This window comes from Geotrypetes seraphini, chromosome 14, assembly GCF_902459505.1.
Source record: "Geotrypetes seraphini chromosome 14, aGeoSer1.1, whole genome shotgun sequence".
NCBI lineage: Eukaryota > Metazoa > Chordata > Amphibia > Gymnophiona > Dermophiidae > Geotrypetes > Geotrypetes seraphini.
Genome location: NC_047097.1, coordinates 47,448,366 through 47,472,447, shown reverse-complemented (window position 1 = coordinate 47,472,447; position 24,082 = coordinate 47,448,366). Strand labels below are relative to the sequence as shown.

At 40.5% G+C, this 24,082-nt stretch overlaps 1 protein-coding gene across 3 annotated transcripts in view; it reads left to right on the top strand.

Moving 5' to 3' along the window:
- Positions 1 to 24,082, top strand: part of MYZAP (myocardial zonula adherens protein) — a 174,744-nt gene that overhangs the window by 112,115 nt on the left and 38,547 nt on the right. For all 3 annotated transcript variants that reach the window (XM_033919900.1, XM_033919899.1, XM_033919898.1), the window contains exons 11-12: positions 5,214 to 5,319; positions 13,900 to 13,983. In XM_033919900.1, the coding sequence (XP_033775791.1) occupies positions 5,214 to 5,319; positions 13,900 to 13,983 (190 nt within the window). The remainder of the gene's footprint in view (positions 1 to 5,213; positions 5,320 to 13,899; positions 13,984 to 24,082) is intronic.

Here is a 24,082-nt window from a genome sequence, read left to right as displayed (position 1 = left end):
TAAAAAAATTTATCCTGCAACTTAGCCTATGTTTTAGATTTCGGCCCCTTATGTGATTGAGTTTGATACCCCTGGTCTACATCCTGTCGAGCTCCTCCTCAAAGATGGCAAAGATAACAGAGACCTCAGAAGCCTCAGTAGCAAACCCAACAAAAATCACAGTGGTCTTTTTGACTCCTGCCTAGTCATTGTTCCACAACCTCCTCCCCAGACTCTTCCTTTAGGAGGTTGTCTCGCTCATTTTTACCAACGTTGGTCCTTAATAACAACCGATCACAGGGTTCTTCATGTAGTGGAACACGGCTATACCCTTCATCTACAGACCGCACCCCCCAAACCATCCTCCAAGAGAGTCATCTTCAGACCACCCTCCTTCACCAGGAGCTCTGAGCCCTCCTTCAGCTCAATACCATCGAACAAGGACCTCTGAAGGAGAGGGACTGAGAGTTCTACCGTATTTCCTCATACCCAAAAAGACCAAATGTCGCCATCCAATTCTGGAACTTTGTGCTCTCAACAAATATTTAGTGAAGGAGAAGTTTTTTGCATGGTCTCTCTGGGAACCTTATTACCACTGTTAGAGAAGAATGACTGGCTCTTGCTCTCTAGATCTCAAAGAAGCCAACACTCACATTCTCATCCTCCTAGCCCACAGGGAATACCTTTTGCTTTTGAGTGGGAACACATTTCCAGTACAAAGTACTTCCATCTGAACTGGCATCAGCACCTAGAGTATTCACAAAATGCTTAGTAGTAGCTGCAATCATCTGCTTTTATGGCTTCCATGCGTTCCCTTATCTAGACCAGTGTTTCCCAAACCTGTCCTGGGAGACCCACAGCCAGTCGGGTTTTCAAGATATCCCTATTTGAATATGCATGAGAGAGATTTGCATACCTGTCACTTCCATTAAGAACATAAGAATTGCCGCTGCTGGGTCAGACCAGTTGTCCATCTTTCCCAGCAGTCTGCTCACGCGGCGGCCCTCAGGTCAAAGACCAGTGCTGTAAATGAGCCAAGCCTCACTTACGTGCACTCCAGTATAGCAGGAACTTGTCCAACTTTGTCTTGAAACCCTGCAAATCTCTCTCATGTATTTTCATTAGGGATATCTTGAAATCCCGACTGGCTGGGGGTCCCCCAGGACAGGGTTTGGAACCACTGAGCTAGATGACTGGTTGATCAAGATCCTAACACCTCTGCAAACTCACCAGGCCATGAACTCAACAATACATCTATAAGAACTTCTTGGATTTGCAACTACCAAAAATCTCATTTATAACTCCCTCAAATTCTAGAGTTCATTGGAGCACCAGTGTCGGCCATCATTCAAACTTCTAGAAAACTTTCTACACAATGCTGTTATCGCTTTAAGTGGACTCACTTCACAGTCTGGTGTAATCTTAACTCTCATTGTATCTAATAACTTGTCTTCTCCCATTTGGTTATGGACTACCTCCTGCACCTCTAACTCTGGTCTCAACACTATTTCAGTAAGAATACAACTCAGCGCTATTACAGCTTTTCATACACTTTTTCATAAAAAGCCATTATTAGTACATACTTCAGTTTCCAGATTTATGAAAGGCCTTTTCATACCAAATCACCATTCAAACCTCCTCCAGTTGCTTGGGATCTTAATCTATATATATAAAATCGGAGGTATGTATGTGTGTATGTGCCGCGATCACGCAAAAACGGCTTGACCGATTTGAACGGAACTTGGTATGCAGATCCCTCCAGTGTTCCCTCTAAGCGGGCGGGTGTTGTGAGCAAACTTTTTTCACCGTGAGCCAAAAATATCGGGCGCCAGCAAGTTATGAGCCAACTCGCCCGATTCTCCTCTCGCCGCCCTGCCATCTGCCGTACGCCTCTTCCGATCGTGCGCTGTGACGAGAAACGTGTGCGCTGCGATGTAATATTTTGTGCGCCAGCGCACGCCAGCACAGCTTAGCGGGAACACTGGTTCAAATGGTTTTATTTATTTCCCCAAATTTATTTTTGTTATACGCATTGAAAATATTTGATATTGCGTTTAAATCAAAATCTCAATAAACTTGAAACGAGTGCCCGTGAGATTGTGGGAGGGTTAAATACTCAAAACTTAGAAGTTTTTGCTACGCCAGCTTTCTGGTATCTTTACATACAGTGGCGTACCTAGCATATGTAACATCCGGGGCCCATCATTTTTTGGCACCCCCCCCCATCTGTAAGAAAAACATGATTTTTAGTAACAAACCACACGTCACACATGAGTACCTAGGAAAAGGCAGCATCTTACATATTGCAGTGAGCAGTACATCAATACACCCATTGTAAAACTAAACAAGCCAGACCAGCACAGATCAATCCTACACCGTCAATCCTAACAGAAAACCATGTCTTTCGAACACACAGAACACAGAAAACACCTTCGCCTAGTAAGGAATATGTAATCACAAACTAACCCCTCCCTCTTTTACAAAACTGTAGTGTGGATTTTAGCTACGGAGGTAACAGCTCTGATGCTCATAAAATTCTGAGCATCAGAGCTGCTACCACCAAGGCTGGTGCTAAAAACGCTTCACAGTTTTGTAAAAGGGGGGATAAAATAAAAATACATAGACAAAGGTTAAATTGAACCAGCAAGAAGCTGGACTCTGCATACAATGCTTCACAGAAACAGTGACACATGTCTCCTAAAGCAATAAATAAATAGAAATTTTTTTCTACCTTTGTCTTCTGTGGTTTCTCCTTTCCTCATCTTCTTGTAACTCTCTTCCTTCCATCCACTGTCTGCCGTCTCTCTTCCCCTATATGGCATCTTCTCTCCTTCTATGCCCCTTCCAGAAACTGTATGCCTCCCCCTTCCATCTCTCCTTTCACCCCATTGGTCTGGCATCTCTCTCCTCGCCTTCCCTCTCCCACACCTCTCCTCATAGTCTGGTATCTCCCCTTCCCTGATTCTCTGGCATCTCTCTCCTTTCCTTTTCTTCCATCTTTCGCTCCCCCTCCATGCTCTCACATCTCCCCCTTCCTTTTCCCTTAGACTGGCATACCTTCCTCCTACGCTCCAAGCCCTGGCATCTCCTTTAATTCCCTCCCTCATCTTCCTTCTCCCTCCAGCTGGGTACCGCAACACTCTTCCCTGCAGCTCTGCACTTCCCCACAATTGCCATGCTTCGGTTCCTCTTCTTCCTTCCTTCCTCCCCCCCCCCCCCCCCCGCGGGACCCTGCGGCACCATCAACTCTTACTCCCTCTAATGTCGGCCCTGCAGCTCCAGACTTCCTCGCACCTTCTCCCCTCCCCCTTTGGATCGCTATTATTTTAAATGTTATAGCCGCGGAGCTGTATCCATCAGTGGAGATGTCTAACCTCGGCCTGCCCCGGAACTCTTACTGCAGCAGCCGCCCGTCTAGGCAGGAACAGGAAGTCACTGTTGCAGTAAGAGTTCCGGGGCAGGCCGAGGTTAGACATCTCCACTGATGGATACAGCTCCGCGGCTATAACATTTAAAATAATAGCGATCCAAAGGGGGAGGGGAGAAGGTGCGAGGAAGTCTGGAGCTGCAGGGCCGACATTAGAGGGAGTAAGAGTTGATGGTGCCGCAGGGTCCCGCGGGGGGGGGGGGGGGGAGGAAGGAAGGAAGAAGAGGAACCGAAGCATGGCAATTGTGGGGAAGTGCAATCCCCCCAATGCGTCCCCTTACCTTACCGACGCGTGTGTGCGCTGTGAAGAGAAACTTTGCGCTGCGATGTAATATTTTGTGCGCGAGCGCAGGCCAACGCAGCTTAGCGGGAACACTGGATCCCTCACTACCTGGGGTGATATGTTCTGGGGGTCTCGCGGCCCACCTGCACACGTGGGCGGAGCTACAAACAGAAAATCAGATTTCACCCATTCATGTCAATGGAAAAAATGTAAAAAGCTGCCATTCTCACTGTAATTCAAAAACGGCTTGACCGATTTGAACGAAACTTGGTATGCAGATCCCTCACTACCTGGGGTGATATGTTCTGGGGGTCTCGCGGCCCACCTGCACACGTGGGCGGAGCTACAAACAGAAAATCAGATTTCACCCATTCATGTCAATGGAAAAAATGTAAAAAGCTGCCATTCTCACTGTAATTCAAAAACGGCTTGACCGATTTGAACGAAACTTGGTATGCAGATCCCTCACTACCTGGGGTGATATGTTCTGGGGGTCTCGCGGCCCACCTGCACACGTGGGCGGAGCTACAAACAGAAAATCAGATTTCACCCATTCATGTCAATGGAAAAAATGTAAAAAGCTGCCATTCTCACAGTAATTCAAAAACGGCTTGACCGATTTGAACGAAACTTGGTATGCAGATCCCTCACTACCTGGGGTGATATGTTCTGGGGGTCTCGTGGCCCACAACTCTATGTTGCTTGCTCAAGGGTGGCTTCACCCAAGAATTTATATGTTCTTGCTCCAGGAGGTGAAACTAAAAATGTTGTTTATAATCACGTTTTGCGTTAGTTGTATTGTATTCATTTTTTCAAATATTTCACATTATAATTTGAATATTGTACTTTTTATTAAGCTGTAAAAAAATAATTTCATTCACCACTATAAAGTATCTTTATTTGAATCCATTTACAGTGTTATTGCTATAATTAAATACCCGTGCAACGCCGGGGCATCAGCTAGTGTTTTATACTTTTTACTCTGATGAAACCTCCATTTGGCCCACTTTTGACTTCATCTCTCAAATTTCTGACTTGGAAAGTAACCTTCCTTATATCCATCACATCTGCACGCAGAGTCAGTGAACTTCAGGTGCTTGTGTCAGATCCACCTTTTTCAACATTCTACCGAGTTATTCTCAGTACACATCCAAAATTCCTCCCTAAAGTTGTCTCTGAATTTCACCTTAACCAGTCTATAGTTCTTCTGTCTTCTTTCCAAAACCACACTCTCACCTAGTGAAGCTGCACGCCACACATTGGACTGTAAATTTGCTCTTTGGATCAGACCAAACCTCACAAAACTTTTTTGATATAAATAACTTTCTTGATATACAAATACTGTTGGACATTTATTAGATGCTCATATTTAAGTTAATTGGTTTTAAATAGAATTTTGCTTATGTTTAGATGCCAAGTCTTTAGTCATTTGGAGTAGTTTTAAATGGGGTTGCATTTTTTTTAATTTTTTTTTTAACCACATTGCCTTATAAAATAGTTACTGAACCAACCTTCCTGTCATAGATCTCAGCATCTGGAAGAAGCAGCATTTGGTCTGCGAGAACGAATTAAACACCTGGATGACATGGTCCATTGCCAGCAGAAGAAAGTCAAAAATATGGTTGAAGAGGTACGCTTTGGCTAAGAATCATACGAGGAACCTTCAAAAAGTTTCAGCACTTTTTTTTTTTTTAAACACTCTTTATTAAATATCTCAAAAGCAAATCATACATCACTTTCCACATAATCACTCTGTTTGGCGACATATTTTTCCCAGCATCCTACTAACTTTGTAATGTCATCAGAAAAGAATGTTTTGGTTGAGTCCGTAAAAATATGAAAGTGTAGAAACTTTTTGAAGAACCCTTGTATTTTTTAAATACCTCTCATGACTATCAGCACTGTTATCTCTAAGATGCTGTGACCCTACAGTAGTTCAATGTTCTTTAGCTGCTGTATGCCAGGAAGAAAGCAAGAATATTGTTTTACCATTTTATTGTGCACATGTTTTAAGCTTTCTTTTGGCAATATGAATAATAGTTCACTTTTAAAATTCAAAATAAGAAATGATAAAGAAAGTGAGCTATTTGCATAGGCTGTATGCTTTATTTCATCAAGAGTTACGGTAATAAATTAACTTTTGCTGTAATAAATGTTACAGTTCATCCAGACACGCATCATATATTTAGTCCATGAAAAGTTCTTAATGGCTAAAATATGACATATGGAGAGAATGTGGCTGCCTGGAAAATTTAAATCAAATCTGTTATTTTTATGACTAGTGGTTATCCTAGAGGAGATTAGATAGTACATTTGTCATACTGGATAATGTAAGAACATTTTATGAGCAAAACAGTATTCTCCCTTGGAGATACAGTAATACACTACCCTCCCCCCTTTTTATAAAATTGTAGAGCGATTTTTAGCACCGGCCAAGGCGGTAACAGCTCCAGTGCTCATAGAATTCCTTTGGGCATTGGAACTGTTACCGCCATGGCTGGCGCTAAAAACCATGCTACAGTTTTGTAAAAGGGAAGGTAAAATAAGTTTGTATTGTAGCAGTCATCAAAAGCACATTAAATTGAGGAAGAAATAGCACAGTTACGTGTAACTAGGGTTACTATATGGCGCCAGAAAAAGGAGAACGGATTGAGACATCTGAGTTTTACTGCCATTGAAAGCAATGGAAGTAAACACAGATGTTTCAGTCCATCCTCCTTTATCTGGAGCCATATGGTAACCCTACCTGTAATAGATGTTATCCAAGGACAGCAGGCAGATATTCTCACATGTGAGTGACATCTTCCACGGAGCCCAGTACAAACAGTGCAGAAATGTGTACTGTCACTTTAAAGACTGAAAGTTTCTGCACTTTTATTTTTTAAACACTTTTTATTAAATATCTCAAAAGCAAATTACATTACTACCTGCCAAGAGAGCCGGCTTGCCTGACTGCCTAGTCATATGATACTCTACGACATGCCCTCTTACCACTTCTCCTGCTCCAACCATTTCCCATGAAGACGGGTTACTGGGCTAGATGGACCATTGGTTTGAACCAATAAGGCTATTTTTATGTTCTTATAATAGAAAGAAACAAGACATGACAAACTTGCAAAAATGAATGTGACATTAGAATATAAATTAACATAAGAGATGAAAAAATAAACTATACTTTGATAACATAACTGATACTGATGGTTATTTTAGAAGCTCTTTTCCTGTTTTGGATGTCTGAAAACAGACATTTAGATATCTGTATTTCATGAACGTCAAAATCCCATTATGTCAGAATAGATGTCCATGTGGCAAGGGGGCACAATCTGGGTATGTTTGGGGCAGGACTAGGTATGAGCCACAAGATAGATGTCCAGCTTCAAATGCAGAAGGGGAAGGGATGCCCATGTCCAAAAAGATGGATATCCATATTTGGAACTGCTGCTTGGCACATCCAGGTTACAAAAAGATGCTCTGAGCAGCTCTCCACTGGAGCGACTAAGAGAAGTCACAGCACGTATTTTTCTGTCCCTGGAGGACTTTTCTATCTCCTGTTCACCTGCCAATCAGATCAAAACTCTGATTTGTCTAAGCTTCACAACCTTAGGAGCAAGTGGGGATGATGTGAATAGTTGGCTGGTTATGCCCTCTGGCTGCACCTTACATTGCAGAAAGCTCTGGAATCAGGCCATCTGTATTACAGAGACTCAAGCCCTATGTATAGATTACAATTAATTCAGAATACTGCTGCGAAGCTGATCTTTGCTTCAGAGTCTTCATTGGCTCCCGGTTTATTTTAGAATTCAATTTAAATGTGTTTATATTTCTTTTAAAATTCTATATGATACCTTTAATCCTCTTATTCCTTTATTTTGGAATGTTTACTGATTCTCCTTTGTAAGAGGTATCCAACAATTTAAACTCTCCCTTCCTTCTAAAAAAGGGATTAAAGTAGTCAAGATCTTCAGTCAATCTTTGGTCTTTAAATTCTCTCAACTCTGGAGTGATATCCCCTTTTTTTTTAAGGAGTCCCAATTCATTTCAATTTTTCCGTAAATCTTTAAAACTACTCTATTTGCCAAACATTTAGAAAATTAATTCTTTTGAAATTTTGCTGTTATCTTCTATTTATCATTTGTAAATCATTCCCTGTTTATTTAATTGCTGTAAACTGAATCGAGCCTTCTCAGAATGATGACTCGGTATATAAAGTTAAGCTTTAGTTTAGTTTAGATTACTTATTCCTTCCAGCTTCCCTTGTCACATGCTGGTACTGGAGGGATCATGCCAAGTGACTCGCGTTTCTGCCTCTCCTGTGGAGCTTGGGTTCCTCTCTCGTGGCAGCTGGTAATGCTTCGATATAACCATAGAAGATTTTATCCAAGGATTTCCCTAACCCAGGGGTAGGCAATTCCGGTCCTCGAGAGCCGGAGCCAGGTCAGGTTTTCAGGATATCCACAATAAATATGCATGAGATAGATTTGCATCTCAAGGAAGCAGTGCATGCAAATCCATCTCATACATATTCATTGTGGATATCCTGAAAACCTGACCTGGCTCTGGCTCGCGAGGACCGGAATTGCCTACCCCTGCCTAACCCAATCTTGAATGCATTTCACTTTCCTGGGAAATTGGCTGGCTCTCCAATGGTATTTCTGAGATTCTGCCAAAATGGTTCTCTTGTTAGAGTTTGTGTGCCCTCAAGCTATCTTTTCTTGTGCAAGTCAGAGCAGTTTACTTTTAGTAAAATTTTTAATAAACTTGAAACTTGAGTACTAGCACCATCTCTGTAACATCAGCTTAGAGGGCTGTTGCAGAAAGAACTAGCTAAGATGTTGCATCGCACTGTGCAGATACCTACATCAACGCACACCCAATCTCAGCCCAGACCGAGCACCACCCTCAAACTTCATCAAGGCATCATTCTTGGACACCACAACATCGAGCGTCTAAGACGAGGAGACATTCATCTTCCTCTAGAGAGCACAGTTCATCTTCTCAATACTCTCCTCGATGTTCTCCTTGACGATCAATTTGATGATCGTCAAGGGCTGACATTGAGGAGTATGACTCGGATCTATCACGACATTCTTCTAGTGACTTTGTCTGCAGATAAATCCTACGGGATTCCTTCTGATCCATCTCTTCCGCCTCTTTGACGAATGTCGCCTCCCAAAAGCCTTTCACAAAGTTTATTAGACAAATGGACAGGTGCTGCCAATTAATATGGAAGCTGAGTCATAGCCTCAAGCAGAGCTTATGCATACTCTTGATTACAAAGAGTGGCCTAGGGACTGTATAAAAGTTCCTCTCTACAAACTTATGAAAGAAGCCTTTTACAAAAACTGAGACTTTCCATTTTCAGTCCCATTGGCTCCAAAAAAATTAGATACTCTGTATAGAATTCAATCCTGCCTAGACTTTGATCAAACCACAATTACAACACCAGTCATTAGTAGTTGAATCTGTCTTCAAGCGAGCTAACAGTTCTAGAACTTATGAAGGTACTTCACCAGATAGAGAGGGCAGAACACTGGATAAATTGGGAAGAGTCTTTCAGGGCTCCATGCTGGCTAACAGAACAGAAGTGACCTCAGATCTCCATCAGTCCCTTCAGTGGTGGTTATAACTGACAGGCCTACTATGTCATATTCCTCCACATGAAAAAATATTAACAATGGATGCTTCTATGCTTGGTTGAGGAGCCCACTTTGATGGCCTCCATACTCAAGGCAGCTGGAATCTTCTTGAGAAAACTCCACATCAATCTCCTTGAGCTTTGAGCAATATGCAATACTCTGTACAAGTTCCAAGATCGCCTCCTCAATCAAAGTAGTACTCATTGGAACAGTCAACCAAGTAGCCATGTACTACGTAAACAAAGGAGGAGTCACAGGGTCTCGCCCACTTTGACAAAAGGCGATTCAAATTTGATCCTGTGCAATACCTCACAACATATTTCTGAAAACAATTTTATTGAAACATAGAAACATGATGGCAGATAAAGGCCAAATGGTCCACTATCTCTTCTTCTCCCTAAGAGATTCCACATGCCTCTCCCATGCTACCTTAAATTCAGAAACAGTCTTCGTCTCTACCACCTCCACCGGGAGACTATTCCAAGCATCTACCAGTTTCTGTAAAGGTTTCTGTAAAGAAATATTTTCTTACAATATTCCTGAGCCTATCACATCTCAACTTCATCCTATGCCCTCTCCTTCCAGAGTTTTCCTTCTTTTGAAACTTGACTCTCCTCCTGTACATTAATGCCATGGAGATATTTAAACATCTTATCATATCCCTTCTCTCCCGTCTTTCTTCCAGAGTATACATATTAAGTTCTCTTAAGTCTGACCCCATAAGACTTACGACACAGGTCACTAACTGCTTTTCTAACAAATTCCATCCTCTTTATATCTTTTTGAAGGTGTATTCCAAATGGGCCTCACCAGAAACTTATACAACGGCATTATCACCTTCCTTTTCCTACTGGCTATTCCTCTTCCTATGCACCCAAGCATCTTCCTGGCTTTGTCACCTTTTCCACCTGTTTTGCCACCTTGAGATCATTAGATACAATCACTCTCAAGTCCCGCTGTTCTGCACACAGAAGTTCCTCACCTTCTATATTATACCGTTTTCCTGGATTTTAGCAGCCCAGGTGCATTACTCTGCATTTCTAATCAGTGAGCTCTTTCGGGACCATTTTTGCACACACCTTTCTCATGCCAAGATTTTCTGTTAAGATTTTCCCAACTGTTTCTCTATCGATATTTACTTGGTCTGCTATGCTTCTCACAGTCAGCCATGATTTTGATGCACAGTTTTATGAATTTCTGCTTGTTACTGACCATCCTGACCTTTCTTTATCAGTGATGCTTTCTCTCCCCTCAGAAGAACGTTTAATCCATTTGTACGCTGCCATTTTCTTCATGGCATTATCCCCATAAACTTGGACTAACATGTCCCTAATTTCACTTCCACTCTTGCTAAGTTTAACAAGAAATTTAATGTTTGTTCATTGTTCTAATTCAAACTCCGACATTCTTGTGACAGCACACAAAAACACACAATAATCAATGCCATTCAGGAAGACGCTGCCACATGTCTACACGAACACATTGTTTATTGTTTATTCAAATTTTTGATTAAACGCTTTATCGATACTACAAAGCGTTGTACAAGGTTTAAAATAACATTTAAACAAATTTAACAATTAAGACATATCTTTATATAAAAATTTCTAGACTGACGACAATTACATACAGGGTAATTACAGACCCGAAGGCCCCTAAATACAAATGGGAAGGAGGGGAGAAATACAATTAATATAGAAAATGTGAGAAACACTTATGGTAAACACAAAAGGGACTGGGAAATAGCATGTAAAAAACGAGAGTAGATTAATCTGTGAGACACTGATATACCAAGGTTATAAAACCTTATCGAGTTGTTTGTACAGTGCTGACAATGTAAGCGCACAGAGGTAAGTTCATGAACTTAATTGTCAAGGCCTCGTATGCTTTGCTGTTAAGCCTTTTGGAATATTTTTAATGTTTTGTACATAGACTTACCCAGCATGCTCTTTAAGAAATTTTAAATAATTCAGAATGTGGCAGCCAGTTTGTTTGGAGAGTATCACTTTTAGGTGCCATTGACTTGTGCTCGAGTCCTAGCAACTTGATGAATTACAGATCTAAAAAGAGATCGGTTTTGTGCTAGTCATGTAATGTCCTCCAGCGTCATCCCCATGGTTGTTTTCAACATGTCCAACCATCTGATTGCAGGTCACCCTCTTCGCCTGGTTCCTTCAATCTTCCCGAACATAATGTCCTTCTCCAATTATCTTTCTCTTCTGACAGTGTGACCAAAATAAGACAGTTGTAACTTCATCATTTGGGCTTTGAGGTGGACATAGCCAGTTTAATCTCTTCCAGAATCAATTTGTTAGTTCTTCTGGCAGTGCACTCATAAAATCCTCCTCTAGCACCAAAGCTCAAATCTTCTTTCTGTCTTGTTTCGTAGTGCCTAGCTTTCACATCCGTAATTGACCACTGAGAAAATGAGTGTGTGGACAAGTCTGATCTTCATTTGGAGTGCTATTTCCTTGCCTTTGAATACATTGTCAAGAGCCTTCATTGAAAAGTGACCAAGTGCTATTCTGCGGAGTATTTCTTCCCTGGTAGTTGCTTCTTTGTTTACAAGAGTCCAGGAAATTGAAGTCCTTTACAACATCTATTCTATTGCCTTCAAGCTCAAAATCTTCATCATTTTCCATGTTCATGAAATTCATCTTGTTTATGTTCAGCTCTAATCCCATGTTATAACTTTCAGCTTTTGGGTGTCACTGAGAGAGTGTCTGTCCTTTCTTGAATAAATTACACTGGCTTCCTGTAAAGGAAATTGTTTCTAACTTTGATTTTCGAAGTGTAACATTATCAGAGACCAGTATATTTGAAACTTATTTCTTACATTTCAAATTGATGGTCGTTGTTAAAAAAAAAAAAAAAAAAAAAATAGATGGTGGTCGAAGGCCTTTCGAGTAATTGGACCAGATTTGTGAAATAAACTCCATGGAGTAAGTTGGAGTTAAGAAAAGTAATTTAGAAGAAATTTTAAAACATTTTTGTTTCCCCTATAATTTAAACTTATTTTAGTGTAATAATGTAGGAATTCTTGTGGGTGTTTTTTCTGATTTTGTTGTTAGTCTGATGCTACTTTTATTTGGGCTGTTTTTTATTCTCATTTCTTAAAATGATTTTGAATAATCACTAGATCAGGAAAATAGCATTTAAATGTACGTTAATAAACCTTTTTCTTATTTTATTTAATAAGAGAGTCTTACCTCCCTACCCTGATAATATGGCTTAAAATATCAAATAACTTTGGTTTCCTGTTTTAGGGAGCTGTGCCATGCACATTATTTTAGGGAGAAAGGTAACTTTTTTTATTTTAGTTTCCTTTCATGTTCTAATTTAGAAACTGAGATGGATTGATGCACAGCCTGGCACAGTGTAGGTTTGCAGTGTGGGGTGTTTTTTTTTTTTTTTTTGGGGGGGGGGGAGGTGTTAAATATTCAGTAGAGCTGATGTAGGTACTGCATTGTACCAGGTACTAAATCTTCTGTAAGATTTAATTACTCTGTGTCAAGCCCAGTGTTAACTCATGATGAAGATGGACAAAAAATGCACATGTGCTTTTATGCTATTGAAATGGAATACCTTTTTACTTTATATAACCATGTGAATTTTATCTTTTGCTGACTACCAAAAAGGTGACATAAGTAAAATAAGAACCACAATCTGATCACACAGGCACCTTGGAATATTCAAAAGGCATTTGACAGAGTACCTCATGAACAACTCTTGAAGAAATTAGAAAATCATGGGATTGAAGGGAGTGTTCTATTGTGGATTATTAACTAGTTAAAAGAAAACAGAGTAGAGTTAAATGATCAGTGTTCTCAATGGAGAAGGCTAAATAGTGGGGTTCCCCAGGAATTTGTGCATCAACTGCTACTTTTTAAATATTTATAAATGATCTAACATAAGAATAGCCTTACTGGGTCAGACCAATGGTCCATCTATCCTAGCCCATCCTCATGGTGGCCAATCCAGGTCACTAGTACCTAGCAAAAAACCCAAATAGTAGCAACATTCCATGCAGAATCCCCAAAGAGCAGCAAGATTCCAGAACCCCAAAGAGTAGCAACATTCCATGCTACCAATCCAGGGCAAGCAGTGGCTTCCCTATGTCTGTTTTAATAACAAACTATGGACTTTCCTCCAGGAAATTGCCAAACCTCTTTTAAAACCAGCTATGTTAACCACTCTTACCACAACCTCCTTTTTCTTTGTGGAGTGTGCTTTCAAATCCCAACTCCAACTCACTTGCAAAGCACCCGTATCTGTTTGCCATTCCCTCTTTAGCCCCCTACGCTATCTGCCTTATCACTCCTTTTGTAATTTATTCACCCTTTTTGTCCTGTTTGTCTGTCATAATTAGAGTGTAAACTCTTTTGAGCAGCTACTGTCTCTTGAGTGTTTAATGTACAGCGCTGCGTGCATCTGGTAGCACTATAGAATTGATAAGTAATAGTAGTGAAGAAGTAATTTCTAAAAATCTCGTACAACCTGAAATCAACAATTTTTGTTTTGAAGTAGAAGAAGATAAATTGTTTGTGTTTAAATATATGCACTCTTATTTTTCATAGGTTGAAATATTAAGAAGAAAAATACACCACAAAGACTTGCTCATACAACAGCTTTTAGAAAGGATAGCCTTCCTGGAAGGAGAGGTAAGTTCTGTAGACATTATTCAGTTCTCATGAACTCTGCAGCTTTTACACTTCGATATGGAAGCACCAAACTTCTGTTTATGTAGACAGAGACTCCTGTTAAAACCATTCTGACAGACTTGCTGGATGTGTTGGTAAAATAGCATTTGTGAAAGAAGTGATTTTCTTCTGCCTAACATGGGAGGACTTTTATTGAAATATACCCGAAGTATTGCATTTCCTACTCCACCATAATAAGCTTGCTGAATTGATGTTTCCCAGGTTTATTTCCCACACTTCTAGCTAAACTTTCTGAAACTCTTGGTTCTTATTATGCAAAGAAACTGGTGGAATTTTCAGATGCTTATGCAGATGAGGCATCAAATCTTCATATTGTGTAGGCAGCAATTCTCTGGGCGCCACATACAGGAAAATATTAGAAAGGTTTTCTTACAATGCCACCTAATACAACCTAGTGCCATTCTGTAACTACATACATCTGTGATGATTGTAGTTTTGTAGGTTGATGTATGGATGAGCCGCATCTGGGCAGGTGCATGTGCATGTACATATTCTCTTAAAGGTAGTGTTTCATAAAAGAAAATAGACACCAATCAGGCCTTAGTGTCAAGTTGTGACAGGAGCAATTCCCAGCTGCTCCTGCCCATCTTGTGTCTGTAGTTAAAATGGCTGCTGTGGTCTCCAGTGGCAATCTTACAAGACTGCAACTAAAAGTAATGGCATTGACTGCTGACACAGGATGGGCTAGAGCAGTGGTTCCCAACCCTGTCCTGAAGGACCCCCAGGCCAGTCAGGTTTTCAGGATAGCCCTAATGAATATGCATGGAGCAGATTTGCATGCCTGGCACCTCCATTATATGCAGATCTCTCTCATGCATATTCATTAGGGCTATCCTGAAAACCCAAACTGACCTGGGGGTTCTCCAGGACAGGGTTGGGAACCACTAGGGCTAGAGCAACTAGGAATCACTTCTGCACTGCGTAGCCACTAGACCACCAAAGTGATAGGGTTGACCCTGGGAAGGGGGTTGGTGCTGGCTTACCTTTAGGTCTGGGAAGGGGGCTTCTTATGTTCAGAAGGTTATGCAAATCTGACCATAACTGTATGGACAGCAGAACAGGATGGGCTACAGGGGCCATAGCCCTAACAGATATGGGTTTTATTATTTTTTTCTTTTGAGGGGGGTTTGCTTCACACAGTATCATCAACTGGGAGGAGGGGGAGAGCTTGGTTTATTTGACTTGTCCAAGCAAAAAAGATGTCCTACTGCCCCAGTATAATTGTGTTTGAAGGGAGCGATCCTACATATCCTTTCATACGTGTGTATAAAGTAGGCTTCCTGGGGCTGAGGTGGGTGCAATTTAATGACTTGTATATGTGTACTTACACCACTGCCATTTCTGGTCACACTTGTAGAAGCAATGATTTTAGAAGTAAATGTATGTGTGTACTTTTCCTTTTCTAAAATGTCACTTTTTACACATAGACTGACTGCTTCCGCATATATGCTAGGCTTTAAAATTGTCTCTGTAATCTCTTAAAATATGAAAATGGCGATGCCTGTAGATTAATACATGTATCTTATCTACTACAAATAAAATGCTGAAGCATAAGCCAGTATATGCGAGTTGCATTTCCATAGGAGTGGGGGTTTATTTTATAAGCCTTTTTCTCTGTGCATGTAGAACAGCATTTTATGTGCAGAAGTATGCACTTTAAGATTGTGGCTCAGAGCACATACTTATTTAACAGCTGACTCTTCAGGGGTGGTGGTATGAGATTAGCACTGGGCGTCGACTAGTGTCATTTTGACTCCAGGTTTCCCTAGGGCAGGAGTATCCAGAGATTGCTCCTCGACCCCTTGTAGGTGCCAGGTGGTAGAGGGGATGTAATTCTTGTTGAGAGAGGGAGGAATCAGTGAGGGGGTTGGGGGACTTTCCCCAGTACTAACCCTTTAAAGGGATAGTGGTTTTAATATAGAGCTAGCTATCTCTGAGATGCTGCAGCCAGGAGTGGACAGTGTTTCCCAGCTGCAGTAAAACAAAATAAAATATATTACATGATTTACTAACCTGAAGGACTCAAGTACCACAGGTTTCTGACTTGTGTGTGAAGCTCACCGCAGTGAAATGTGATGTTTAGTGACTACCACCCAAAGAGAGAGGAAGGAGGTGGGAGAGGCTCCATATTTGCATAAATCTGAAATGAATGGGGAACTGTGGAAGAAAGGCAGAACTGGGAGAAATGAGATGACGTATTCCTATGTATTAACCTGCCTCTTTTGTGTGTGTTCCATTTGTAGCAACAACACAAAACACTATACTCCAAACTACTAGCCTTACATCATTGGAAGAGGAGTTGAGAAACTAAAATAAGACCTCCCCACCACACACACACATACATATACATACACACACACACACACACACACAAACACACACACACACCATACATCTAAAAGGTACATAAACACTTACAAATCAAACTGCATTATCAATTAGATCCATTCTCCACTCATTTGTCTTTAATGTTATTTTGTGCATTAAATGTCTTTTAATACAATAAGGGGTAATTCTCTAAATTAGATGCTAATATTCACACACCAGTTATGCTCATAAATATTTAGAGCAGTGGTTCCCAAATCTGTCATGAGGGAACCCCAGCTAGTCATATTTTAAGGATATCCACAATGTATATGCATGAGAGAGAACCCAGGAAAGGGTTGGGAATCACTAGTTTAGAATATTAGTACTGTATATACATGTTTATGTACTTGCATGCATATATGGTGATAATACCGCCTAAGTGTCATTCTGTAACTACATACATATGTGATAGTGTAGTTTGTAGGTCAGTGTACATATGGGCTGTATCTGGACAGGGTGCACCTATGTGCATGTGCCTATACATATTCTCTTAAAGGCAGTATTTCATAAAAGAAAATAGGCACCAATCGGGCACATTGTTATAGAATTACCCTTTATGTAGTTAGCTAATGAAATGCAGAATTTAGCTGTCCTAAAATGGTTGCACTAGAGTGAACTTGGCCATTGTAATGTGGTTATGTTATAATAGTAGCAAGCATGAGCTACCCACACTAACCAACCCAGACTTAAAGGAGTGATTCATCATTTCTGATTTTCCCCCCATCCACCTTCAACAACAGAAAAATAACTGATGTCTTCCTCTGTATCTTTCCCTCCTTCCCCCTAACCTGTGGTTCAGAGGTTGTAATGCAACTGGGTAGAAGCATTATGAAACTAGAAGTCTTGTCAGGCAGGAGGTAAAGTACTGAACTCCTGGCAACCAGCTCATGGAGGTAAAAGGGTGGCCTCCTATGTGTGTTGCTAGAGGAGGAATTGGAAGGGAAATTGTGTGTCTGTGTGTTGCCAGATAGGAGGGGTGGAGAAGCTGAGAAGGTGAGAGGGAAGTAGAGAGTCCATGACAGTGCCTCCCATCTTTAGAGGAGGTAAACTTTACCTGGAACATGCACATGTTGTATAAATTTATTTAGATTTATATCCCGTCCTCCCCAAAGAGCTCAGAACGGGTTACAGTTTACATTCACAGGGTTTACATACAGTGAATGTAACTTCATATAGGATTACTTACTGATGCTGGTGAAGGGTTGAGGGAGTGACTAGGCACCCACCCAAAGCCCCCCATCTCTCTCTCCCTTTGTAGCATCTATCCCATTTTCTCTTCTACCACTCCAGGCCCCACATCCTGGTCAAGCATCTGCCTCCACCACCCCCAATGCAGCATCATTCTCCCCCTCATCTCGCAAACTATAGCTTGGTTGTATGGTAATGAGCTCGTTGGCAAAGAATAAACAACTTTTTCCTATGCTGCCTTGCAAAAAAATAATTTGACAATGTTGGTTATGCAGTAGGTCTTGTAGCCCATATCACTATTTTAAGCCAGTGTGTTTAAATGTATTTGTTCTATATACTACAAGTAGCACAGCTTAGTACTTAGGCAACAAACAGTTAAGGAAAAAACTAGAACCCTGATCATCATTTTTTAAAAAGGGAGAAATTTGGAAGTCAGAAAAGTAGAAAATAAGAGGAAGCGGCAATAAATTTATCAGTGAAAAGCTAAATAATAAGATAATCTTTTCAGTCTTGTTTCATTATTAGCTTTTAATCTGAATTCAGTAGCACAGTTTTTCATAACATGTATATCCTGCTGAATCCAAAAGGCTGTAGAGGGGTTTCAAAAATGAACACATCATAAAACAGAAATACAATTGCACAAAAACAATACATAAATGTATATACTGTATAATATAAATAAAATTACAATACATAAACAATACATAAATTACAATACATAAGCATTCAAACTTAAGAAACTCAAAAGGACAAATGTATAAGCTTTAGAAAACAAAATATTTTTTTTGATTCTTTCTGGTTAATTTTACTTCTGGGAGCAACTGTTGCAGTCTATCTAGTGAATGAGGAAAAAGCAGCCAAAGAAACCAGCCAGTAGCTGAAGTTTATTAGAACAGTTTAGAAAATTGAATAAATAAAATAAATAAATAAAAATCAACCTTCAGTTAAAAAAAAAAGTGCTTGTATGGTCCCTATCATGTGTTAATAAAAGTCCATCATCCATCATGTTTGGCAACAAACTACCTGCATCAGGGGCATGATCGAACTTTTATCATAAGAAATATAATACACCTTAAAACAAAATGCTTAGGGCATAAATGTTGCTGACACAAGGACTCCTTGATCTCAAAATGAGTTTCTCTAAAAATGGGTAGAAAAAAACATTTGTCTATCCATATGTATTATTTGTTATATGACTTTGCAGCCAAACAGCAGAGGAGACTAATGCAGCACCATGGAGAAAATTTGAGTGCCAGCAGGGGTTCCCAAGCCTTTCCAGTTAAAGCAGGAGACTGAAGGGTTAGTGACCAGATGAGAAAGGGTTTCCCAATTCCTCTTCTTCCACCCCCCCCCCCACCCCCCCAGAACAGAAGCTGCCCTCTTGGAGCAACCAGTAAGCCACCTTATCACTCTGGTGGTCTAGTGACAAGTTAGGAGAGGAGTATCCCCAGCTGCAACTGCCCATCTTGTGTCTGCTGTTAAAAATGGCTGTTGTGGATCTCCAGTAGCAATCTTGCAAGACTGCAACTAAAACTCATGGCAACCATTTTGACTGCAGACACGGGGTGGGCTAGAGCGACTAGGGATCACTTCTGCCCTGTGTAGCTGCTAGACTACCAAAGTGATAGGGTTGTTCCTTGGGGGGGGGGGGGGTTGGTGCTGGCTTACAGGTAGGTCTGGGAAGGGGGCTTCTTATGTTTAGGAGGCTGGATGAAGGGAGGAGGAGTGCCACAAGACATGGAATAAAACGTTTTGATTTCAGCTGAAAATACACTGACATTTTCAACCAAAACAAGGCTGAATGCAAATTTTGGACCGGTTTTGGCACCAAAACCAAACTTCAGTCAGCAATACCCTCTATGGCTTCCAAGATATTCCCTCCACTCTTATATAGACATTTCCATGCCACTCACCAGCCCTCCACACCCTGTGTCATCTTTGTCCCATGGCTGCACGCATTCTTCCACAGACATGACATATACAGCCTCTCCTGCACATACCTCCCTTCGTTTTACACACTTATCCACCACAAACACTGCCAGTTGAGGAAGAGGCAATGTGCTGCTGCCAGCTCATTTTAGGTTTACACGATGTTTGAACATATAAATGTAATGTAATGTAATTTATTTCTTATATACCGCTAAACTCCGTTAGGATTCTAAGCGGTTTACAGAAAAAATAGACAATAGGGTACATTAAAATTATAAGTAAAATAGGTACTTAGATATTCCCTTACTGTCCCGAATGCTCACAATCTAACTAAAGTACCTGGAAAAATGACAATTAGTAGAGTAATGAAAAAATAAAATAGAGATAGATGAGAAAAAAATAAGAAAATAAACATTCTAATAAGACTACAATGGTCTAAAGGACCTTTGAAAGGTTGATAAAAGAGGGGAGATAGGAAATAGAAGCAGAAGGGAGAAACCATTGAAACTATAGAAATACTTGGGAAATTTAAATGAAATTTTAAATAATAAACTAGGAAAAAAACTAGGCAAAACAATGAATGAGATTTAAAATATAAAATATCATAACCTAAAAAGAAAGTGAAAAAATAAAAACAAAACAGTCAAGACTGAAGTCCAGTTTGAAATGACTTCACTGTTTTGGCTGCGAAACCTTCTCCAGATGTCATCCGATCCTTGTCAGCAAACCGGAAGCCCCAAATCCAGTGTCTCCGGTCATCAACTCGTCAAGATATTCACTCTCTCCTCCTGCATGTCAAATTTCGCTGAATCTGTCTCCATTTCAGGACAGGCACCGCTCGCGTCTCTCTGACCGTTTGCGGCACCAACCATGGCCTCCCCCCTCGTGGTGGCAGGTGGTGGTCGTGGGGGTCGCTCCTCATCATGGCTGAAGCTAGCAGCTGCAGCGCCTTCTCTGAGTCGACGCTGCTCAGCGGCCCAGGCTAGCGTCAGGGCCGGGTGCCTCTAGCGGTGGCGCGAGCGCCGGGTCGGCTGCCGGCTTCTCGGCGACAGGGGTGACGGCGATGATGGGATGGAGGGGGCTGGGTGAGCGATTGCGCCGGAGCATCTCCTTGCCCGCATACTTACAGCTCCAACTCGGCAATCCTCACCGACGCGACCTGCCCCAACAATGCCCGATAAAAACAACACAAATGCCATGCCGTCCGTTTGCAGCACTCGAAGGGTAATAAATAGCAGCGTTTATAAGTGTAAATGCCATGTTAAATTTTAGAAAAGTCATTACTTACAGAATTTATATCTGCAGCATGCAGTTATTGAATAGGGTGGTGTTTTTGGGTGTGGTTTGAGTTGGCTAGAATAGAATGCATGTGATTTCAATTTTGCAATGGCAATACATGCATACTTTGAAAAATCTAAACATTGGCATTTTACATCTGTTCTGAAACTACAGTTATAAGAGGAATGATGTCTGGGAATCTTACCACTTGTCCAAAATCAAACAGTGAAAATGCAAAAGTTTGAAAAGGATTTGATAAGTTCAAGGGGAGAAAATTAAAACCTTAGAACAATCAGTGCAAGGAGCTCAGTATTCTTGTATATCAATCATCCAGGACAAATTGGTGCTTTTGAGGAATTGAGAAAATATGTAGAGCTATACTAAACCAGTTGAACTTAAGAAATTTTTAATTTCCCCAAAACACTTACAATTTCCCCAAAAGTAATTGTTGTATACATTTTTGAAAGATGTCTTTAAATACCCTGAAGATAGGCTTCCACCTCTACATAAAATGTATTTTATACCTGTTTCTGTTAAAAAACCTTCCTCTTCAAAAGTTGATCAACCTAATGCTGATTTGTATGTCCTATAGATTTATCTAGAATTTTTGGAGACTTCAGAAGAAGAAATTGTAGTTGTGAACAACACTTCTAGTGACATTTGTATTTCTACAAGATAAGGAAGTGCTTCTTTGCCTATTTTTTTAGGCCTTAAAGAAGTATCCTATATGGATGGCAAGATTTCTATACAGACAAACCTCGGTTTGCGATGTGTTTTGCAAGACGAGCAAAACATTCTCGCAAACCGAGCATTGACTCGATTTGCGAGCACCCCCGAGAACCGACATTGCTCCCCCACTGTACGAACTGGCACCCCTACCTGAACAGAAGCCTTACCCCATCTGGCACCGTCACGCAGCCCACAGGACGTGCCGGTGCACGAAGATCCTTCCTGTTGCCTGGGCCTTGAGCATCTGCGCATGCCTCAAAGCCTTCTGGCTCGGAGAGAGTGAGAGCCAGAAGGCCTTGAGCATGTGTAGATGCTCAAAAGCCCAGGCAACAGGAAGGATCCTTCGTGCACCGGCACGTCCTGTGGTCTGCGCTGCCGGTGTCAGATGGGGTAAGGCTTCTGTTCGGCCCGCGGGCGGTGGGTGCAGGTTTCACATAGGGGGGGGCATTCTCTTTTCAGGGGGGGAAGTCATGATTTGTGAGAATGTTTTGCGCGTTACTCGCAAAACCGTGATTTGACTGTACTTATGTTTTTTATGAACCATTCCCAATTGCAGTTCTTTTTGGAAGGGAAAGGAGTGGCAATGCAGTAGTTCCAAATGATCCCAATTTACTGGTCTGAATTAAAAATATAGACGAGCTACTAAATTGATTTCTGTTAAATTTTTAAATCCTTTGATTTTCTCCATTTCCCAATGGTATGTGAATTGCTTTCTTCTTCTAATGTGGACTATTCAAAAGTCTTGTATGTACTTAAATTTGAAATGAGTATCTTTTCCTTTATGTATTGTAAATTGGGAAAACTTTAGTTGGTTCAATGAGTTTATATTGTTGAAATTATGATAAATGATTTAACGAGGAATGATTGGGGGTCGATTGTGCTGTCATATCTGGTGGTTTATAAACTACTTTAGCTCCTTGTAAGCCTGGCTCACCTTTATAGAATCAACTGTTTATGCTTGTAAATGATGATAACTCGATAAGTTGTAAGATCTGCTGGCTATATGCATTTTTTTAAAAAAAACACATTTTTCTTGGTAGAATGTTTTCACTGTACATGCCTGGATTTAACGTGTATATCTCCCTGTGCCCTTATAGTTATTTTACAAGTACTCGTATTCAAAGAATCTTATGTAGAATACTCTGCTGTGAATTGTCCAGGCTTAATGTCCCTTTTTCTCCCTTGACAGCTTATATGCAAATCATGCTTAATGTGTACTTTACAACCTGTTTAATTTGACCCATTATGTTCAGATTTGTAACCTAAATTTTGCTTTTCACTGGGACATTGTTTCACTTGAAATCCGTTTTAAGTGAACCTTGAGACAGCTGAATATTCCCTTGTTTTGCTATTGTAAATAATGAGGGGGGGAGGGGACCAGAATGGGAATCTCTCAAAGCACTGGGAAAGGAAAGGGACTTTATGATTGAGCAATATGAATAGGAATATCCATTTACAGAATTGGGGCAATTTTTTGCCCATTTATTTCATTCAATCTCATAATTTTATATGTATTGTTCTATTGTACCAATTTAATGCTTTTCTGTTAGAGACAGAACATCACAGAAAGTTAATTTATTTTATAGAAAATAAATTTGAATGGCATACTTAGAAAAATATTTGTTCTGGATTTGAGTTGTACAGAACTTCTGAGCCGTATAAATGACAATGAATCTGGAAATACTTGACCAATGACAGGTTGTTTTTTTTTTCCATTATGGAAATAAGAGATGTGTACAGACTGGGATTGTCTGGCTGTTTTTGTCCAATATCTTATGTACACCTTAGAAGTTTACAGGACCAGAACTCTTGTCATGTAGCACCAATCCCATAAATAAAAAAACCCAGGGAGCAATAGCTCTTCTGCCATCCTCTTGTGTGGCCAAAAGCAAAACATAAGAACATAATATTTCATGAAACGTGTATATTGTTCAGTAACCCGATATTCCTATAATTCTGCTACAAGATATAGTTTATATGTAATGCATTATAACTGAGCTGATCTTCCATTTCAAGATGTCTTTTATAAGATACGGAAAGCTTAATTCAGCAGGTTTTAATAATTAAACTAAGAACAAAGGCTGCTGCTGGGAAGCCGTTTACTCTGTGGCTCCTGTTCCTGTCCCTGCTGGTTGTCAGAACATCCAGCTGTGTGCGGAAAGATGTTTTTCAGAAAGCGTCTCATTGGCTGGGTTCCACCCTTTATCTCAACAGGCAGTCAGGTGGGCGGCTGCACTGCCTCTCATGTGGTTATGGTTGGGGTCATGTTACCAATAGAGTGTCAAGTCTTTCAAAACACTACATAAGTTTTGTAAGACACAAAGGAGAAGCAGAAAACTTGGGACAAATTAGAACTTTATGAAGGTCCTTGGATAAAAACTAATTTTTTTCATATCTGTTATAGCTGTGAAGATAATAATGGAACCACATAGAGAATTTTTATTTGAATTCAACTTGATAATTTGCTGTAAAAATAGATTGTTTTAAAGCAGAGTATGTTATTTAAGAATGTGTTAGGGTACTTTTAAAATTTTGGACTCATTGCAAA